At 37.6% G+C, this 17,706-nt stretch overlaps 2 protein-coding genes across 2 annotated transcripts; both read left to right on the top strand.

Moving 5' to 3' along the window:
* Nucleotides 1-168: 168 nt before the first annotated feature.
* On the top strand, nt 169-1,940 carry GCK72_021639 (uncharacterized protein; the record flags this gene model as incomplete). The annotated part of the gene is made up of 2 exons (XM_003098019.2): nt 169-276; nt 333-1,940. The coding sequence occupies 2 exons, from the start codon at nt 169-171 to the stop codon at nt 1,938-1,940; spliced, it is 1,716 nt and encodes a 571-aa protein (XP_003098067.2).
* A 4,845-nt stretch (nt 1,941-6,785) lies between these two features.
* On the top strand, nt 6,786-7,986 carry GCK72_021638 (uncharacterized protein; the record flags this gene model as incomplete). Its single annotated transcript, XM_053734392.1, has 3 exons — nt 6,786-7,077; nt 7,678-7,775; nt 7,849-7,986. The coding sequence occupies 3 exons, from the start codon at nt 6,786-6,788 to the stop codon at nt 7,984-7,986; spliced, it is 528 nt and encodes a 175-aa protein (XP_053583305.1).
* Nucleotides 7,987-17,706: the final 9,720 nt, after the last annotated feature.

The following is a 17,706-nucleotide window of genomic DNA, read 5'->3' as shown; positions in this document are numbered from 1 at the left end:
GACCGCGCTTTTCTCACCGCAGTTGTTTTTTTGTTGTTTTTTTGTTCTCTTCGCTTTGGAAACCGCTCGTTTTCTTCTTTTTAGCCGTTTTTCTGTGTTTTTTCGTGTTTTTTTTTCCAATTTTCTCCAAATTTCTCCAAATTTCAACAACCCAATTTTTTTCCAGATATGGCGTCGAACGCACCTCCTCCTCTTCCTCCTCGGCTACCTTCTCCGCTACCTGCTCACACCGAAAGCAATCTAGAATTAGCAATCCGGAAATGTATCCCAAAAGAGGTGAGTGGTTTTTTTTCAATTCCAGATCTCAATTAATTAATTTCTCTCAATTTCAGCTGATTCCCGAGACTTGGGAATGCGAGCATATGGATCATAAAGACAACGTGGCACGTCTTCTAGTAGAAGGAATAAAACTATTTGGAATATTCGAGTCCGTCGATGAGCTCTACGACACCATTTTCGACTTTATGGATTTCCCGGCGAGCTACGAGCACTTCCAGATGGTCCGACGCGATCGAGTGGAACGATTCCCGTATGTCGCCAAAAGTGTCAAAGGAAAACCGTGTATCTATCAAAACGATGTTCACAAGTTATTCGATCACCTTCATCTTTGTCCATATCTTCCGGAGATCTCCATGTTTTCCGAGGGGATTCTGGATGATTGCTGGGAAGTACTAAGAGGAAAAAAGCATCACAAAATGATCGCGTGCTCGTATGAACCAGCGCCACCGACGTTCGAGGAGGAAGACCATAAGAAACTTGACGAACAGATCTCGACGACAGGGTTTATGAACTTGAAGTCGGACTTTAAGGATATGGCGGCGAAAACTCAAGGTTCGATAGGAGGTGTCATTTTCTCTTCGATGGACAAGCTCACCGAACAGTTGAAGGTTGGAAATCTAGAAGTGACAACTGTGGTTGCCTGGGTTGGATTTGTGATTGGAAGAGTTGCAAAGTTGATCCAAGAATCAAATATTCACTTGCCACCAATCAACGTCCTTCTGAATCCAGAGGGTGAACCCATCAAACAAGTACCAGTCATCCGATTATTCTCGATTGAAAAGAATCACTTTGTGATGGTTCACGACTTGCTCGAGATTCTAGAAGAGCATGGTGTAAAGCCGGAGGTATCGGAGAAGTTGGCATTGATCCCAGAAGATCTCAGAAATCAGAAACTGTCTACAATAACCTTCCAAAACGCATTGGGTGTGTTGAAGGAGGTTGGTGATGAGCACTTGAAGGAGATGGAGTTTGCAAAGATGAAGAGTAATCTGTTGAAGTTTAATCAGAGACCAATTCCAACTCATTATGGAGGTTACTGTATCCTCGCTGTGGATGCACTCTACGAGCTTCTCATGGATATTGTTGTGGCGAAAAAGGTGTTTCATACCTTTGAAGAGAGGGATTGGCTGGTAATTCTTGAGTTCTTCAAGTCGATGGAATCTCATTTCGATGTAGCTAGAAATGATATCTACTTTATGGATTTAAAAGAGGTGGAGACTATCAAGAAGGAGTGGGAGAAGGTATACAATGAGAACTTGAAATTTGCCTCATCGTTCCCAAGACTTGTCATTGTTCGGGACAAGGACACTTTCACTATGAACACCTTGGATAAAGAGCTGAAACGTCTGAAACTGGATACGTGCTTTGGAAACGGAAACCTCATGCAATATGCGTATCCTATTTATCTGAAGCTGAAAAAGAAGTCGTTGTCAATGAGTAACCTGCATTTGGCGATTGCACAGTGTCAAATCAACGCGCTCGTTCGGAAAGTTCCCAAGATGTTGGAGTTTATCAAGAAGCAGCAAGCGTGTGGTAGGATGAATCTTGTGAATCTGGAGATTGATGAAGTCACAGAGGGCGTGGCTAAGTTGGAGACTAGCGAGAAGAAGGAGACGAAAACGTCAAAAAAGAAGAAGAATAAGAAGCAGGGAAAGAAGTGAGAACAAGGATTCTGTTCATTTTTAAATTTATCTCTTTTTTTTGTCTTATTTTTGCTACTGGTAACTGTTCTATGTTGTCTAGAATCTGTTTCTGAATGAATTGATTGTATGTCTGGGAATCTGGAAAATTTTGAAGATTTTAAGCCAAAAACCAGGCAAAAACCACTGAAAATAAGAAAGTTGGGGATTTTCGAAACTTTTTGAAAATAGAGAAAATCCAATTTTTCACAAAGACCATCATAACTTGGTCGGATTAGACAATATTTTCAGATTTTCCAATTCGAGACGCTTCGAATGAGTATACTCATGCCAAGATTTGGGTCTTACCACAAAATTCCACAATTTAAAGGCGCATACCGTAGTTTTTTCTGATTTGACCCAAATCTAGGCATGATTATACTTTTTCGAAACGTCTTGGCTCGCTGAATTTGAAATTTTTAAAAATTTTCAGAAAATGTCAAATCCGACCAAGTTATGATGGTGTTAGTGAAAAATTGGATTTTCGAAATTCTGTAACTTCTTCAGTTTCTATTGAAATTCAGTGATTTTTGGCTCAAAATGATCTCCTATTGTAGTACGGCCTTCTCCATGCTAAAATTATACTTTTTTGCTTCATAATCCCCCTCCCGTGCCCTCTTAACGGGAGAGGGTACTTCATTTAGCTTCACACTAAAGAGTGCCTGAAAAAGTGTGAGATCTCTGCACACATTCCCACAACTTTTGTCACGTTTCCAGCTTTTTTTTGCAGCAAGTTCTTATTATGATGTTCGTTGTGAGGAAATGAGGAAATAAGGAATATCATAAGGTTTCCTGGGATTTGTCGTTATTTATAGGAAAGCAGAAGTCACAGAGATATGTGTATGTAGACAGAAATTCTTATTTGACCTTATCTCGTTGTGTAGCTTGATATTTATAATTTATCATTGTCGCGCCCAGTGTCCCAAGGTTTCCTTATTTTTCACCCTTTTTGTTATGCAGAAAAGGGTAGTAACAAGAGTTCATGAGAGGGCTTCCGTTTTGGAAAAAAAATACAATGATAATCTAATAAATAATCAAGGATTTCAAAGAAATCTAATATTTTGGTGGCCTATAATTCTAGAGGTTGGGAATTTAGTCCATCCCTTCATTGTGATTCGAAACATCTGAACATAGGATACGACCTAGAATCAGAGAACCTATAAAGTCTGGCCAAGAATTTGAGATCTGACTAGGGAAGATCCTCGAGTCAGTGTGGAGATATGGGGCGTGACCTATATCGTTGGAAAGCTGAAATCACGCTGATTCCAAATATATATATATCACTTCTTGCCCTCGAGGCATGGTATTCGAGAAAAACGAGGTCAACGTTTGGACCTCTGGCAAGTCATTACCTTACCTCCCCACTGCCTCGAGGACCTTCCCTAGTGAGATGGTGGCCTAGAACTTGTGAAGTTAGGTAAAAAATTGATATCCTAGTTCACGACTCAGAACTTGATATCCTAGTCCATGTTTTTCCGAATCTGCAAACCTAGGTCATGATCCAATATTTCGATTGCCTGAACATCCGAACATCAACTCTATTCTTCTACATTTTCGAACTCTTTGATTTTCCGCTCTTCATCAGCAAAAAAAAACCAACAAAAACTTCTTTGTGCTCTCCCCCTTCTTTTCCAAGTACTCATCATCATGTATTCATGAAGGACACACTTTGGGGAGGAGAGTGTAGTTTCTGGAGATAGAGGAAATCTAATTTACGTTGGTAGGAGGTAGAGTTTCATTTGTACTTCACTCTTTTTTTTGGTTAATCTCACTTTTTGTATTGGGGGCCTAAGATAGGAGATTTCTAGGCCAGGTAGTGAACTATGACCTAGAAATCTAAAAAGTTGCATTCTAGGCCACCAGGAGAGCCTAGGAGGCACTGCTTCGTCATTTTGGTAGTATTTCAATCAAGTGTATCCACTGAATCCTTTTAGATGGAAAACGGGAAATCAGTGCGTTCCTAGTCCATGAGCTAGAAACCCTAAATCCAGAATGTTAGGCCACCCCTTGGCAATTATTTTATCATGACCAAGAAACCACATCCCAGGAAAACTAGGCCAACCCAAGGGGATTCAAGATGTTAATGTACCTATCTTTCCTTTTTCCATTTAATGGCCTAGAATTTCCCCGTGGCCTAGAAACCCGAACAGTTTTTATGGTTTTTTGGTGGTTTTAACATATTTCAAACCATAATCAAACACGCAAAAAAAATTTGCCGGTATGTGGAATCGAACCCTCGATGGTCAGATTCGAAGGAGGTGTCTACCTTAACCGCTCGGCCACCACTTTAGGTTTTTGGGAATACTCTATTTTGATGGTTTTTTGTGGTTTTTCAAAGGTTCTAAGATGATTTTCAGCGAATTTATCAGTTTTTTCACCCCTAAAGCATCCTTTTGCTTCAATTTCAATTTCCTTTTTCCATTTAATGGCCTAGAATTTCCCGTGGCCTAGAAACCCAAACATCATGATTCACTTCCCATTCCGTCCCATCCCCTTGCGTGTTTTTGCACATTCATTCATCCAAAAAAAGGAGGATGTATGAATTTATTATTCCTTGAAAAAAGAAGAAAAAAAGAAAGAAATGCGAGCGAATTTTCATAAAACGACACTGAATTGTGTTCAGTTCTGACTTGACGAGATATGTCACTTCTTTTTCTTTCTTGTTCCTTTGTCTGTTCTCATCATTTCATGCCTCCAAGAGAAATAGATCATAACTAATAGTCGGCGTCTTCAAATTCAAATTGGGTCAATTTTTGGTACTCAGCATGTGCATCATTTTTAGTACAGTGCCTTTTCTGGATTTCTATAAGGAAATGTGTCTATTAAGCATGACACATAATCAAATAATAGTCTGCAATTTTCAGATAATCCAGTTTTTATGCAAGGTGTAATGCCAGAATAATAAAATTTTGACACCAAGCACACACCTCTTTCTGAGGAAGTCTAGTCATAGTTTTTGTGATTTTGCCTTTATTCAATTCGTCCGGTCAACCCTCAGTAGTACACTAGCAGTAATGCCGTTTTAAAACCAATACATTTAGCAACTATTGATATTTTGAAACCGATCGTTTTGTAATCAGAGGAATGGTTACCAAACGTCTCTGTTTTGCTATTTTCAGCTATTCCCCTGTTTTCCAGAATCCAATTTCTGTCTTGACTTTTAATCAAAGTTCCCTCAGGTCTAGACACATTTTAATCTGATTCCAGCATCCATTATTTTCAGTTTCTGATAAGATTAGTAGTATTTTTACTCGATAAAGTTATAGATAGACTCTACAATGTCAACCATGATTCAAAAATCCGAAATTTCTATTATCATATCACGAATTTTGTATCTCACATTCATTAAATTCCTCCCCTTCATTCAAGCTGACAAAAACTTCTAAATCTCTACAAAAAATTAATCTCCCGCTCTTGTTTTCCAAAAATAACCATTTCTTTTAACAATTTCTACTCTATGGCTTTTGACACTTTAATCCGATAGGGATCATGTGGTTTCATTCTTTATTTATAACACTTTACTGATACTTTTGGCTGGAATTTCTGATGCTACTTGACTGATATAAGTTCAGAAGACTTCATCTCCAATACAGACAAATTTTTCAAATTTCGGTGGAGCGTAGTTGTAAGAAATGCACCGAGCTAATAAATACATATAAAAGATATTTTGGCAAAACCTGAAATCATATTTTTGACACAATATATTTACCTACTCTCCATCCACAACTTCCTTTTGTGCTTTCATTATAACCCCCATTCAATTGTCACCATAGCAAAACTGAAAATTTTATTATTTTTATTTACTACGTTCTTCCAAACAGGTTTCCTTTTCGCTCTCCCATCATCCTCTTATATTATCAAAACTCCCGGTTCTCACACCGATAGTCTTTTTAAACGATATTTTTTTAGAACATATGTAGTGTCACTTTGTTACGGAGTTGCATGAAGAGAGGGAAAAAACGTTTGCTTCAAAGCGTTATATCTCAAAAGCTAGAGCAGCTACCAAAAAGTTGTCAACTACACAAATATAGCAAATAAAATTTACTATCTTTTTGCAGTTGAAAATTTTTTGATAACTTTGCGAGGTTTTCAGATACAAGCCTTAGAAGTTGCCGAGAGTGAATGGGTGAGAGCAAAGACAGCTAGAGTGTCTGACTGTCTGCGTCTCGTCTTTTTTGCTTTAAAGCGTTATATCTCAATGTAAAGGTGTAGATTTCTAGTCTCAGTGGTTCGTTGTTTTTTGATATGGAAATTGGAGTACTACTCCTTGAGTTGGCCATAAAGATAACGTTTTCGCAAATCAATCTCCAAAAATTGTTAATTCATTCTTTTTGAACTAGAATACAGAGAGATCTTGGAAAATTCTCAGAATGGCTCAGACAAGTCCTTTGATGTCCTGATGTCCCATCCCTTCTGCAAAAAGCTCTCCCAATATTCCATTTCTATATTCTCTCGTCAGAAATAAAACGTCCTCATGTGTGTCTTCATATAAATGAGATCTCTGTTATGAAATTGAAATTTTTTTCCTGAGATCCTTTTTTAATATTTGCCTATGGTGCATTGGGAGAACTTCCTTCTGCATAGGAAAATTTATTAGTTCTGTGGTATTTGTAGGCTTGGCTGACTCAGTTCTGAAATTCTTTAAAAAGAAATGAATTCCTCTTCTTTATATAATAGTAATTACCAACTGTCTTTTACCGTTTTTACTAGCTCGGCACAGTTCTTACAACTGCGCTCCATCGAAATTCCTTTGAGAAAATTTTCCTCGGTTTCGGTGGAGCGCGGTTGTAAGAAGCGTGTCGTACTAACTTTTCGATTCCAGACACCATGTCCTCCATCTCCATGCCACTGCTCACTTTCATCCAACCCTCGATGCTAACCGAAGAGCAAATCTACCTGGAAGAATGGACGAACAGCTCTCGTCTCCTATTCTACTCGGTCCTCTCAATAGCCTTCTTCACTCTTCCAGTCTTGTTAACAAGTTTCTGTTGGATACGGTGTAAGAAGCGTCAAAATGTGCATTTTTTGCCTTATTTGTGTGCAATTCTGGGTGCTAACATGGTGCTGTTGGGCACGTTGATGACGAGTGTGATAACGGAGAACACCGATTATGTTTATGGTGAGTTGACGGGGGCCTGGGAGTTTCTAGGCCAGTGTTCAGTGGCCTAACTTCTAGATTTGGGTTTCTAGGCCACCAATGTCAAATTTTCAAATATTTCGAAAAAAACAAAAAAAATTTGATGACCGAATTTTTTTTGGTGATCTAGAAAGCCAAACCCTTGATTTTCTCGATTTTTTTCCCAAAATAATGCGGTTTTTACTTTTTGGTTCTGATCATCAAAAATATAATTGTATAGTAGTGGTGGCCTAGAAACCCAACTCATTTTTTTATCGTTTTTCAATGGTTTTTCATATTTTTGACTATTTTTCTTTATAGAAACAAAAAAAGTTGGTCGAAAATAGTAAAATGAGAGGTGGCCTAGAAACCGAAATTCTCATTTTTTGCTTTAAAACTCATTTTTGACTGATTTTTCGAGATTTCCGACTATTTTTTACTCGAAAAATCTCAGAAAAACACTGAGTTTTCCTATTTTTGGTCTCTAAAACTCTATACTTATTTCTTGCCAACTGAGCCGTGTCATAGCATTCAATTTTTTTACAGGCCTAGCTTTCTCCTTCCGTCAGTCTCTGTGTAACTAATTTCCCTTCCTTCTTCCAGACATAATCCCAGGATACCTTGTCTGCAAGCTCACCGCATTCCTAGTCAACTCATCTTCCTGCTTCATCCATTGGGCATGGGTTGCCATGTACGCTGAGGTATTCTTTTTAAGCTGTTAGCACTGCACACTTCTTACAACCGCGCTCTATCGAAACCAAAAAAAATTTTCAGTGGAGCACAGTTGTAAGAACAGCGTCGAGCTTGTATGTGTCTCCCCCATCAGAATCATGTTCCAGCGCTTCTGCTACATATTCTTCCCTCTCCGCTTTCGAAATCACAGTTCCTGCCGGACTAGGTGCATCCTATTGACGATTTTAGTGATGTCAATGTGTATACAACTATGGACACCAATATTTATAACTGGGAGAAGGTTGGATTCTCAGTTTGACAATATCTATTGTGGAGAGGATCCGCAGTATGAGAGGTGACTTTTACTTATAAGGAAAGTCTTTGGAGACGAGGTTTTCAAACGATCTATAAATTTGGTTATAGGTACTTTCGAATACGTGGAATCCATTTCTGCAGTCAAAACCTGCTGAATGTCTCTGCGAGCCGAGTTATGAGCTCTCAAATGATATCCAAATCGACCGCATATACGCCACCGCACGGTTTCATTTGTGTTCCGGTTTACCTGTTTTTAAATGAAAACATCTTGAGTATACTATTGACCGATTTGGGATTCGATGTGAAGCAGCTTAAAGTTCGAGAGCTTTTAACTTGGCTCGCAGAGACATTTAGCCGGTTTTGACTGCAGTAATGGACTCCCCGAAGTCGAAAATATCTAATCGAATTTATAGATTATTTAAAAGTCATGACTCCAAAAACTTCCCTTGTTAGGTTTTTTCCAGAAACCTGTGACCCGTTTTCTTTGCAGTTTCACCCACACCCAACTCATCATGGTGCTCGAAGTGTTTGCCACTTTCTTCCTCCCCCTCATCCTTACCATATTCGCAGACATCTCTGTACTAACCTGGAAAAGTGCTTGGGGATTATCAATTCACTTGGTATCCCAGGATGAGATCCGATCGAAAACCAGTGATAATGGAGTGGGATCAAGAAAGCATAGCCATATGAAAATAGTGTCCTCGAATAGTATGAGAAACTCTCAGAAGCAGCGGTCGAATGCTATAAGGAGATGCTTGATTTCAGCGACAATTACTTTGTTTTTGAACCTGCCTAATTATAGTTTACAGGTACTCTTACAGGAAAATGTTTAAAAATATACATAAAATAAGTTTCTAGCTCCTCGACGAGTTCTTCAACCTACGAGAGAGCAGCTCCATCGATGTGAGGAGGATATTTCTGAGGGTAAGCTAACAAAGGAAGACGTCCAGGTGACCGTGGAGTTATGGGACGTGACTTATATTATTGGAAAGCTGAGAAAACGCTGATTCCAAATATATATTCACTTTTTGCCTTCCAGGTCTGGTTTTCGAGAAAAACGAGGTCAAAGTTTCGAAAATAGATATAATTTGTCATTTCTTAGAAGTTTGACCTCATTTTTCTTGTATACCTGGTCTCTAGGGCAAAAACTGAATATATATTTGGAATCAGCGTTTTCTCAGACTCTAATGATATAGGTCACGTCCCTTAACTCCAAACTGACTTCATGACCTTCCCTTGTAAGTGATATTTTTGGTACCAAGATTTTTCAGATCGATGCATTTGTCTATATCCTCTACTTGATGCAATTTCCAATTACTCCAATTCATATCTATATTTTGACAAGGACAAAGAAGAAGAGAGAGTCGTGAGTTTTGTCTGAAAATTACTTATGGTAATTAGGAAAAAAATTATATGACTGCAAAACTGACGTCTTGAGGATTCTGATTCTAGTTCAAAATTTTGTGTAGGCCAAAATGCAGCCAAGTTACATAACTTTTTGTTTGACGCATTTTTATCTGTGAAAGATGAGAGACTGGAGTGCCTTTGGCGCATTTTTTGCTATGAAAGACTGGGGTGCCTTTGACGCGTTTCTAGCTAAATGATGAGAGATTGGGGTTCATTAGGCGCGTTTTAAGTATTGTGAATATCATTAATCGGCTCTGCAACTAATAGATGTATCTCAGCTAAAATTGATGCTATGGAAGTTTTGAAAAGAGATTCAGAATCCTCACGTCTTCAGCTTTTTGACCTTATAACTAGTTTTGGACTTGTGGCGTTTTGAAAACAAGAAATCATCCTATGTCCCAAAAATCCAAAATTTCTTTATAAATTCCTACTAGCTCAGCACAGTTTTTACAACTGCCCTCCATTGAATCCTCACGTAATTCCTTTATTCTTTGCAGCCACCAAAGCCAACACAGTCCTCTCAACTCGTGCCATAGCCATCATCAGACTACTCATAATCTCATAAATCACGTGTAGAATCTCAACTTCTCAACTTTTTCAATTTCCCTCTCAAGTACCCATTTTCAATAAACCACTCACGCCCCATTGAGCACCCTATATAAATCTCTACAAGTCTCAAAAACCACTCTTACTTCGACTTTTACAAAAAGTCCTAGAGTAAAAATGAATATTATGTCTTCAACTGACCCAATTATGATGCGTGGACACGGACGACGGAGCACCAGGAAAAAGAGGAACTCATTATTGGGGTGAGTTTTGGAGGGAAACTAGAAAACTTGGAGAACTTTTTCTCAGAGAAAAGTTTGTGTGAGTGCACACATATGTGAGAAGAAGGAGCTATGTATTCCAATAAGTAAGTTCTAAAAATGTTTCAAAAGTACACTTTTGATGGTGTCGGGGAGTGCATTTTTAGGTTAGGAATAATTCAATATTTTTGTTTCAAAACGTCTCGAAATTATTCAAGGGGAACACAACTATTCCAAAATGTAAGATTTTTCCATATGAATCAATTCAAAAAGCCAGAGATAGATCCGAAAATCAGTCTGGAACGAGTTGTGAGGCCTCAAAGTGCCAAAAAAGCTCCTCGCCGTGCATTTCAACAATTTTCCAAATAATTTCGAAAGATGAAAATTCAACGACAGACGAGAACAATTTCTATTAAAATGTACTGTACTTTTTGGCCCCTTGAGACCTCATAACTCGTTTCAGACTGATTTTAGGACCTAGCTCCAAGCTCTCTTTGGCTTTCTGAATCGATTCATATCAAAAAATCTTTAATTTAGAACAAAAAGATAGGCAACATTCTAGTTTATCACCCATTCGATTTTTGCTCTTTTCTCCACTGCCATCATTCATTTTTGATTGACAACCAGTGAAATTCTCTCACCTTTCTTTCTCAATTCAAAAAATCGAGGCATTCCGTGGAAAACTGACCTAGGTTTTGGTTTATACGGATTTCCTGAAATTTCAGAAACTTTATCCTCGATATTTAGTGCATTTTAACTCCCCGGATCGGGGGTTTCCTCTTAATTTTTGGTTCTGAACATGTTTTTACGAGAAAAATCCCAATTAATTCATTGATCGGGTCCGAGAAAGAAAATCTGGTATTATAACTGACCGGCTAGTCACATATACATAAAAACACTACTGTGTTATACAGTACCATGCATTAAGATATACAATTTGCTCTTTTCAAGTTGAAAATGACCAGAGGGTGTTACGGTATCATTGGATTGTCCCACAAAGTAAATTATGTATAAACCATACAGATCAAGGGTAGAGCTCCATTTTTGTAGTTGACAACTTTTTTGTACGAGCACTCCCTAGAGAGTTATGGTCTTTTTAAGACGACAGCTCAAAAATCGCCCTACTTTGCACTGGGACGATTTGAGGAAGAAATTACTATAACTTTCTAGAGAGTGTTTGTACAAAAAAGTTGTCAACTACAAAAATGAAGTTCTACCTTTGTTCTGTATGGTTATACATAATTTACTTTCTGGGGACAATACCGTAACACCTTCTGGCCATTTTGAACTGAAAAAGAACAAATTATATATCTTGCTGCACGGTACTGTATGTGCCGATTAATAATGTTCAGACCTTATGAATTTTCAAATCTATGCTTCATGAACTATTTGGAAATGATTTCCGTTTTGTCAGGTTCCCTCCTTTTCTTAGAATGTTCCTTTTTTCTTCCCCGACACCCCTATGGTGAATTGAATTTCCCCCAGCTGCCACAGAAATAAAACGGGGGAAATGAAATTTGAAAAGCGGAAAAGATGTCTTCTTCTTGTCCGAAAGTGGTTAGAAGGGGTTTCGAATTTCCAGTTTCTAGAAGACCTCACAATTTTCGAAGGAAGGAAGAAGACGATGATTTCTGGTATCTCGCATACACTTCCGAGACGATGACATAAACGTTTGATTGGTTTTTTTAGTTCTTTTTCTTTTTAGGAATCATAGGAATCGACTAAAAGAATATATTTTTTCAGCTCAACCTTCATGACCTATTACAACGCTGTCGACAACTTTGGGAGTTTGGAAAGTGAGTTTTTTGTTTGAAAAGGTTAAAAAAATTGATTATCCGTACTTCAAATTTTATGAAACTTACATATAATTAACCAGTATTTCAAGAGCTTCAAAATAAATATAGTAGTCCCACCACAAAAAACTACAGTAGCCTAACAAAACTCAAAGAAAAAATTTCAAGATGATACTCCTCGAATCCACCAGAACTACTATCCCACGTGAAATATTCATGAATCTCTGTACTCAATCTGAAACTATATGTATGTAGGATAAGTTTCATAGCTATCCCCCATCCAAGAAAACGCGCCAAACGCACGCCAGTTTTTAAATGACCACTGTTCTTTATCATGTTCCCCTACATCCTCACTCATCTTTTTTTCGCCGTTTTTTTCTTATGAATAAAAAAAGTTCACACTGCTGACATGTCAGACATGTTTCAAGAATGAGTAAGTGAGAGACGGAGATAAGAAGAACAAGAAGAAGCGCGCGAAATTTGATCTACCCTGTTGTGTTACAAAGGGAAGACATCTAGATGAAGGTGCCGGAAATTGCATTTTAAAACATTTCACTCTTTTCTTTTGCTACATGACAAGAAAACGAGATGAAAGGATTTGGATTTGGATTCTTTGAATTCGAGAAGAAATTCCATTTCGTCAACTTTTTTTGTGTAGAATATAGATTTCTGATCATTAAAACAAGAACGTGACCAGAAATAATGTGAGAAAAGGAAGTTATTTGATATCATGTTCCTCATTAACTATTCATAAACTTCTTCTTCTCCTGCTCCACTCATTTTTCTGTTCAGTTTTGTAGGGAAACATTTTTTACTTCAATTTTTCTGAAACATATTCCTCAACAATCTTAGAAACCTACAAACAGTATGAAAACTTTTTTTTCAGAAAAATCCGAATATTTTCGAATTCTGCACAGGGTCATTTCTAGTCCTTATGAATTCAAACTTTCCCGCAAAACCGGAAGTCTAGTGTAGCTCGACTTGTCAGGTGGCCAATTCAGTCGCCGCTCAGCCAAATCGCGTGCTGATAACATGGACGAACGATAGGGAGTTAGATTTTTCTAATTAAAATCACTTTTCTTCCATTTTTCTTGTTTTTTCGGTTAAACCTTGCATAAAAAATTTTGATAACTTTTTGAATTTTGCGCTAAATTCACTCCCTTTTTTTGGCGGTTCATATGGAGTTTCTATGACCTTGTGAGTCTGGTCTTTAATTGTTTTCTAATTAATTTTACTTACCGATAACCTTTCTCAAATAATGTCATTTGGAACCGTTTTCAGTCTAATTCAGACAATTCGAGTCCTGCTTTTATTTTATCGATAATTAAGAAAAACATGAGTCTTTTCCAGTCTTTTTTCTTATTTTCCGACCAAAAAAAACGCTAAATATGAAAAAAAAGATAAACGAAGCCCCACAGGCACATTATATTTTATAGCCATCTTCCACTTCCTCCGATCTAACTTCTCCCCCGCAAAGCAGTTAGATGATGATTTTTCCATTCTCAAGCATAGTTTTTCTGCTCTGTTTTCCTCTGTTCCGTGTTAGGAAACTCAAAAAATTGAAAAATTTAGGCAGCCCCGGAGAGCCGGACCAAAATCGGATGTTTTCAGGCAAAAATGTGTTTTCACCGTTGGCCAGTGAGAGGATGCGTCGGCGGCCGAGTCAGGTGAGTCAGAAGTTTTCTTATCGGAGTCTTGCCGGAGTCTTGCCGGTTTCTTGCCGGAATCTTGCCAAATTAGCTATTAGCTCGTCACAATTCTTACAACTGCGCTCCACCGAAATGCCTTTTTTTCTCTAATCTCTCAACTTCGCACTCAATTTTTCTCGGTTTCGGTAGAGCGCGGTTGTAAGAAGTGCTAATACTTGTCCCTTTGGACTTTTCTGTTCTTTATCCTCTCTTTCTAAGAGTACTTTGTTATTTATATGATTTTTTTTCTCCTTCGCTTGTTTTTTTTTGGGTTCTGACAACATGGGCGGTGCATAAATTGTCATATGTAGGCATGTTTGACCTTTTTCGAGGGTGTTTTTCAGAAATTCATTGTCATTTTCAGCCGAATTTTTTTTTTCAAATTCCCCCAATTTCCTGAATGTCATGTTTACTGGTCTTCTTTTAATTTTCTTCTCTTTCCCATATTGAATTCCTTTTTCCCTCTATCCCTCACACATATATACAGAAAACTAATAAGCAATGCGATGATACACAACGAAAAGTCGGAATAATTAATGAGGCTGTGAGAAAAGATGAGAAAGAGAAAATGAAATTCTTTCTCTTCGATTTTTAGACATTTTCTGGAATTCTCACTCTAGAATAAGTGAGTGCTCAAAGCGCAGTTGTAAATCAGTCTGTTTGTGTGGATATCAGATTTCGGGGTGTGGCAGAAACGTTTTGTTTCATTTTATTTTCAAACATTTCACTTTTTTTGCTTCAAAGAGAGGAGAGATCGCTTGCAAAAGCAATTATTCGTATTTTTATTTGGTTTCTTACGTCATCTGGAGGTTGAGAAGTGTTCTAGCTCTTTTTAGAAGCGTTTTTAACTGGAAAAACTGAAAATAAATTCATTTTTGAGTCCCTTCAAAAATTTTTTAAAAAAAATTCTGTGCTCCAAAACTCCCTGTCCCAAGTTCCTGAAATTCTCAATTTGGAAATTTCTGAGTCTCCTTGGAGTTCTAGTACTTTAGACCAGCGCCGACGGCACCCCAGAAATTCCATCAGGTCTCAAAGCGCGTCAAAGGTGCCACAGCACCGCCAACGATGTTATCGCTGGCGTACCTCTGACGCGTTTACCTTCAAGCACTAGAACTAAACCCCCTCTTATTATTATTCTCCTCATATTGAGAAATTTTTTGTTGCACTCTCCGGAGAGCCAAGCACTCATTTGATCTTGATTTGTATGTTTTCAGAATCTCATTCCTTTCCCTATTTATATATTCAGAACACCCACCACTTACCCTCAAAACCAATTGAATATCTATCCTTTCCCCCCCCCCCTTTTGTGTATGTATGTGTGGGAAAAAAACGAAAAAGAGATATATATCTATTGAATGAAAAAAGGAGAAAAAACGGAAATGTATTTCTCCCTTTTTCCCTTCGAACAAGAGTGTCGTCCGGAGTCAATTCGTGTTCTTATTTGTTCCGTTTTCTTTGTTCATGTTTGAAGGCGGCGGTCATGGTTTTGGGATAGCATTCTTCGGTTTTGTGGGTTGGGAATGAGTTGAAACTTGTTTTTTCTCTATTCACGGCGGGGCCACAGCCTCCTGCGGCGAAAATTTTTCGCGAAAAAGTACGGTGGGAGGTGCTGTGCGTCTCGCACTCTCTCGCTCGTGCAGATAGAGCGCGTTTGCGCTGCCGTAACACCGTTTTTGGAAGGACACTTTGAAGACGTTAAAATCATGAAAAAAGTGAAATTAAAAGAAAGAAAGTTTAACAACAAGATGAATTAAGAAGTGAAATTTTTTTTTAATTAAAAAAAATTTGCAAAATTTTCACCAGAGAGCCGTAAGACGTAGATCAATCAGATTCGCGATTTTGAGTGCTTCAGAGGTATTCTGAAGTTTAATACTCAAAGTTTTGTATGGATTCTATAAACCGATGTCTAAAACCCTTTGATAATACAAAAATAACATGTTTCTCCATGTTAAAGTTATATATATCACGGATTTTATAAACTTTTTGTCACATTTTACGGTTTTTGGGCCCTAAAAAACGAAAAAATATAAATATCGAAAATCGGCTTCCTTGCGTTTGTAGAGAATTCGATGGTGATCATTTTCCAAGTTAGAACGTCAAAAAAGGTCCAAAAATAACGCTCTGTTAGTTAAAACAAATTTCAGTACAAAATTCGAAAATTTGGTCATTTTTTGAGGGTTTTTGGTAAATTACTCAGAAACGACGGCCTAAATCAAAAATCGGTTTCCTTACGTTTGTAGAGAATGTCTTTGCGGTTAATTTGAGCTATCAATCACCATTTTATGTTAAGAACTGACTGAACGTTCGCATTTTTTCGGAGACAGGGCAAGACCACGTTGACTACTGTAGGTGTAGACTCGAGAGCGCGCATCAAAAGAGGAACTTTGAAATATGGTTTCTTTTCTATCTCAAATGAGTTTTTACACTCTAGGAAGAATAAATAAGAGTAATCTCCTTCTTAGATTTGGTTTTCAGACAAATACGCTCGTGTTCGAACACTTATTCAAGCGGTATACTATGATCTGATATTTCGGTCATCTTCTGGAAGGAAGAATCGAATCTAGAATTCTGTACGTACCAAAAATGAAAACTGAAGTTATTTTAAACGTTTTCAAGAAGCTGATAAACAATTCATGTCACCTTGACTGAATTTACTTTCTAATAGACAATCATTGATCCGTCGATATTATAGTTCAACTTTGAGATGGTTTCATGACGTCAGAACTAATGATCTTGTGTTTGATTTTTAAACCAAATTGTACTACTATTCTTGCTCTCCATTTTTGTAGTTGATCGTTTTTTTGTTGAAGAGCATCCTAGGCAGTTGGAGACGATAGAAGCAAACAAGCTACGATTACACCCATATGAAGTAGCCCTGATTTAACGGCCGATGTCTTTCTTGGGAGAGGTTTTGAAAAAAAGTTTTCAACTAAGAAAACCCAGGCCTATGTTGGTAGAACACACATGCCAAAAATTGGAACATCTGGACTATTCTGAATTTCGTGGTCTTAGCCGAAACTTATGAAGCAAATTCACCGAAAAACTGAAAAGTTGTGAGGATGATTCCCACTTCTACGACACTGTATCAAGCTCTAATTTCATTTAGTTTGTTAATTCTGTCAGTTAATAGTATTCTTCGATCAACTGACATACTCCGGAGCTCTTCAGAATCGGTAAAATACCTTGTAGTCTACAGTAAGAAAGTCGACTAACGTTTACTCGTTTTTTATTATATTTTGCATGGTAAAGTGTTTTTAATTATACTGTAATTGTTGCTTCTGTGTTCTTCTTGATGATTTTATAGAAAAAATCACAAAAAACCACCCAGATTTAACTTTTTTATTCGTTTTTTCATCTCTACCTTCTACTGCACTCTCACAGGGGTGAGAGAGTGGAGGGCGGCAGACAGCGAGACAAAATCGCGCGCGATTTCGCTCGTAGGAGGCTGTGCGGGGCTGCGGCGACGCGTGGCCTAGAAAAATCCGCATTAAATACTCAGTCGAAAAAGTTGTGTACACTTCACACGGTGTTTGCGGACTAGTGTTTACAGTAACCCGAAAATGATATAAAAAAGTTTTTAAGTGCAGAAAACCACATAAAAAATGATAAAATGTGGTTTTTTTTGTGAGAAAAAGACTTTATCGGCAAAAATTGCTTTAAACGAAAATAAAAACACTAATTCAGAGAACGTATATGGAAAATTAAGTGTGAGGGCTAAGCAATTTGTGCTGATGTGAGAAATAAACTGAAAATGCCTTCAAAATGTTTCAATCGACTGAAACTAATGTTTTTATTAAATTTTATAGCCTGATTTTACTTTAGACAACTGTTTCAGCAAAAAATCCAGTCCAGTTTTTGAAAAAAATAGACAAATACATTGTTTTTCCCTATTTTTTCGACATTTTCAAGAAAAAAGGGCCTTCAAAATGTTTCAATGGACTGAAACTGATG

The sequence above is a fragment of the Caenorhabditis remanei genome, chromosome V (assembly GCF_010183535.1).
Source record: "Caenorhabditis remanei strain PX506 chromosome V, whole genome shotgun sequence".
Taxonomy (NCBI): domain Eukaryota; kingdom Metazoa; phylum Nematoda; class Chromadorea; order Rhabditida; family Rhabditidae; genus Caenorhabditis; species Caenorhabditis remanei.
Note: the sequence above shows the minus strand (reverse complement) of the source record. Positions and strands in the feature narration are given on the sequence as shown.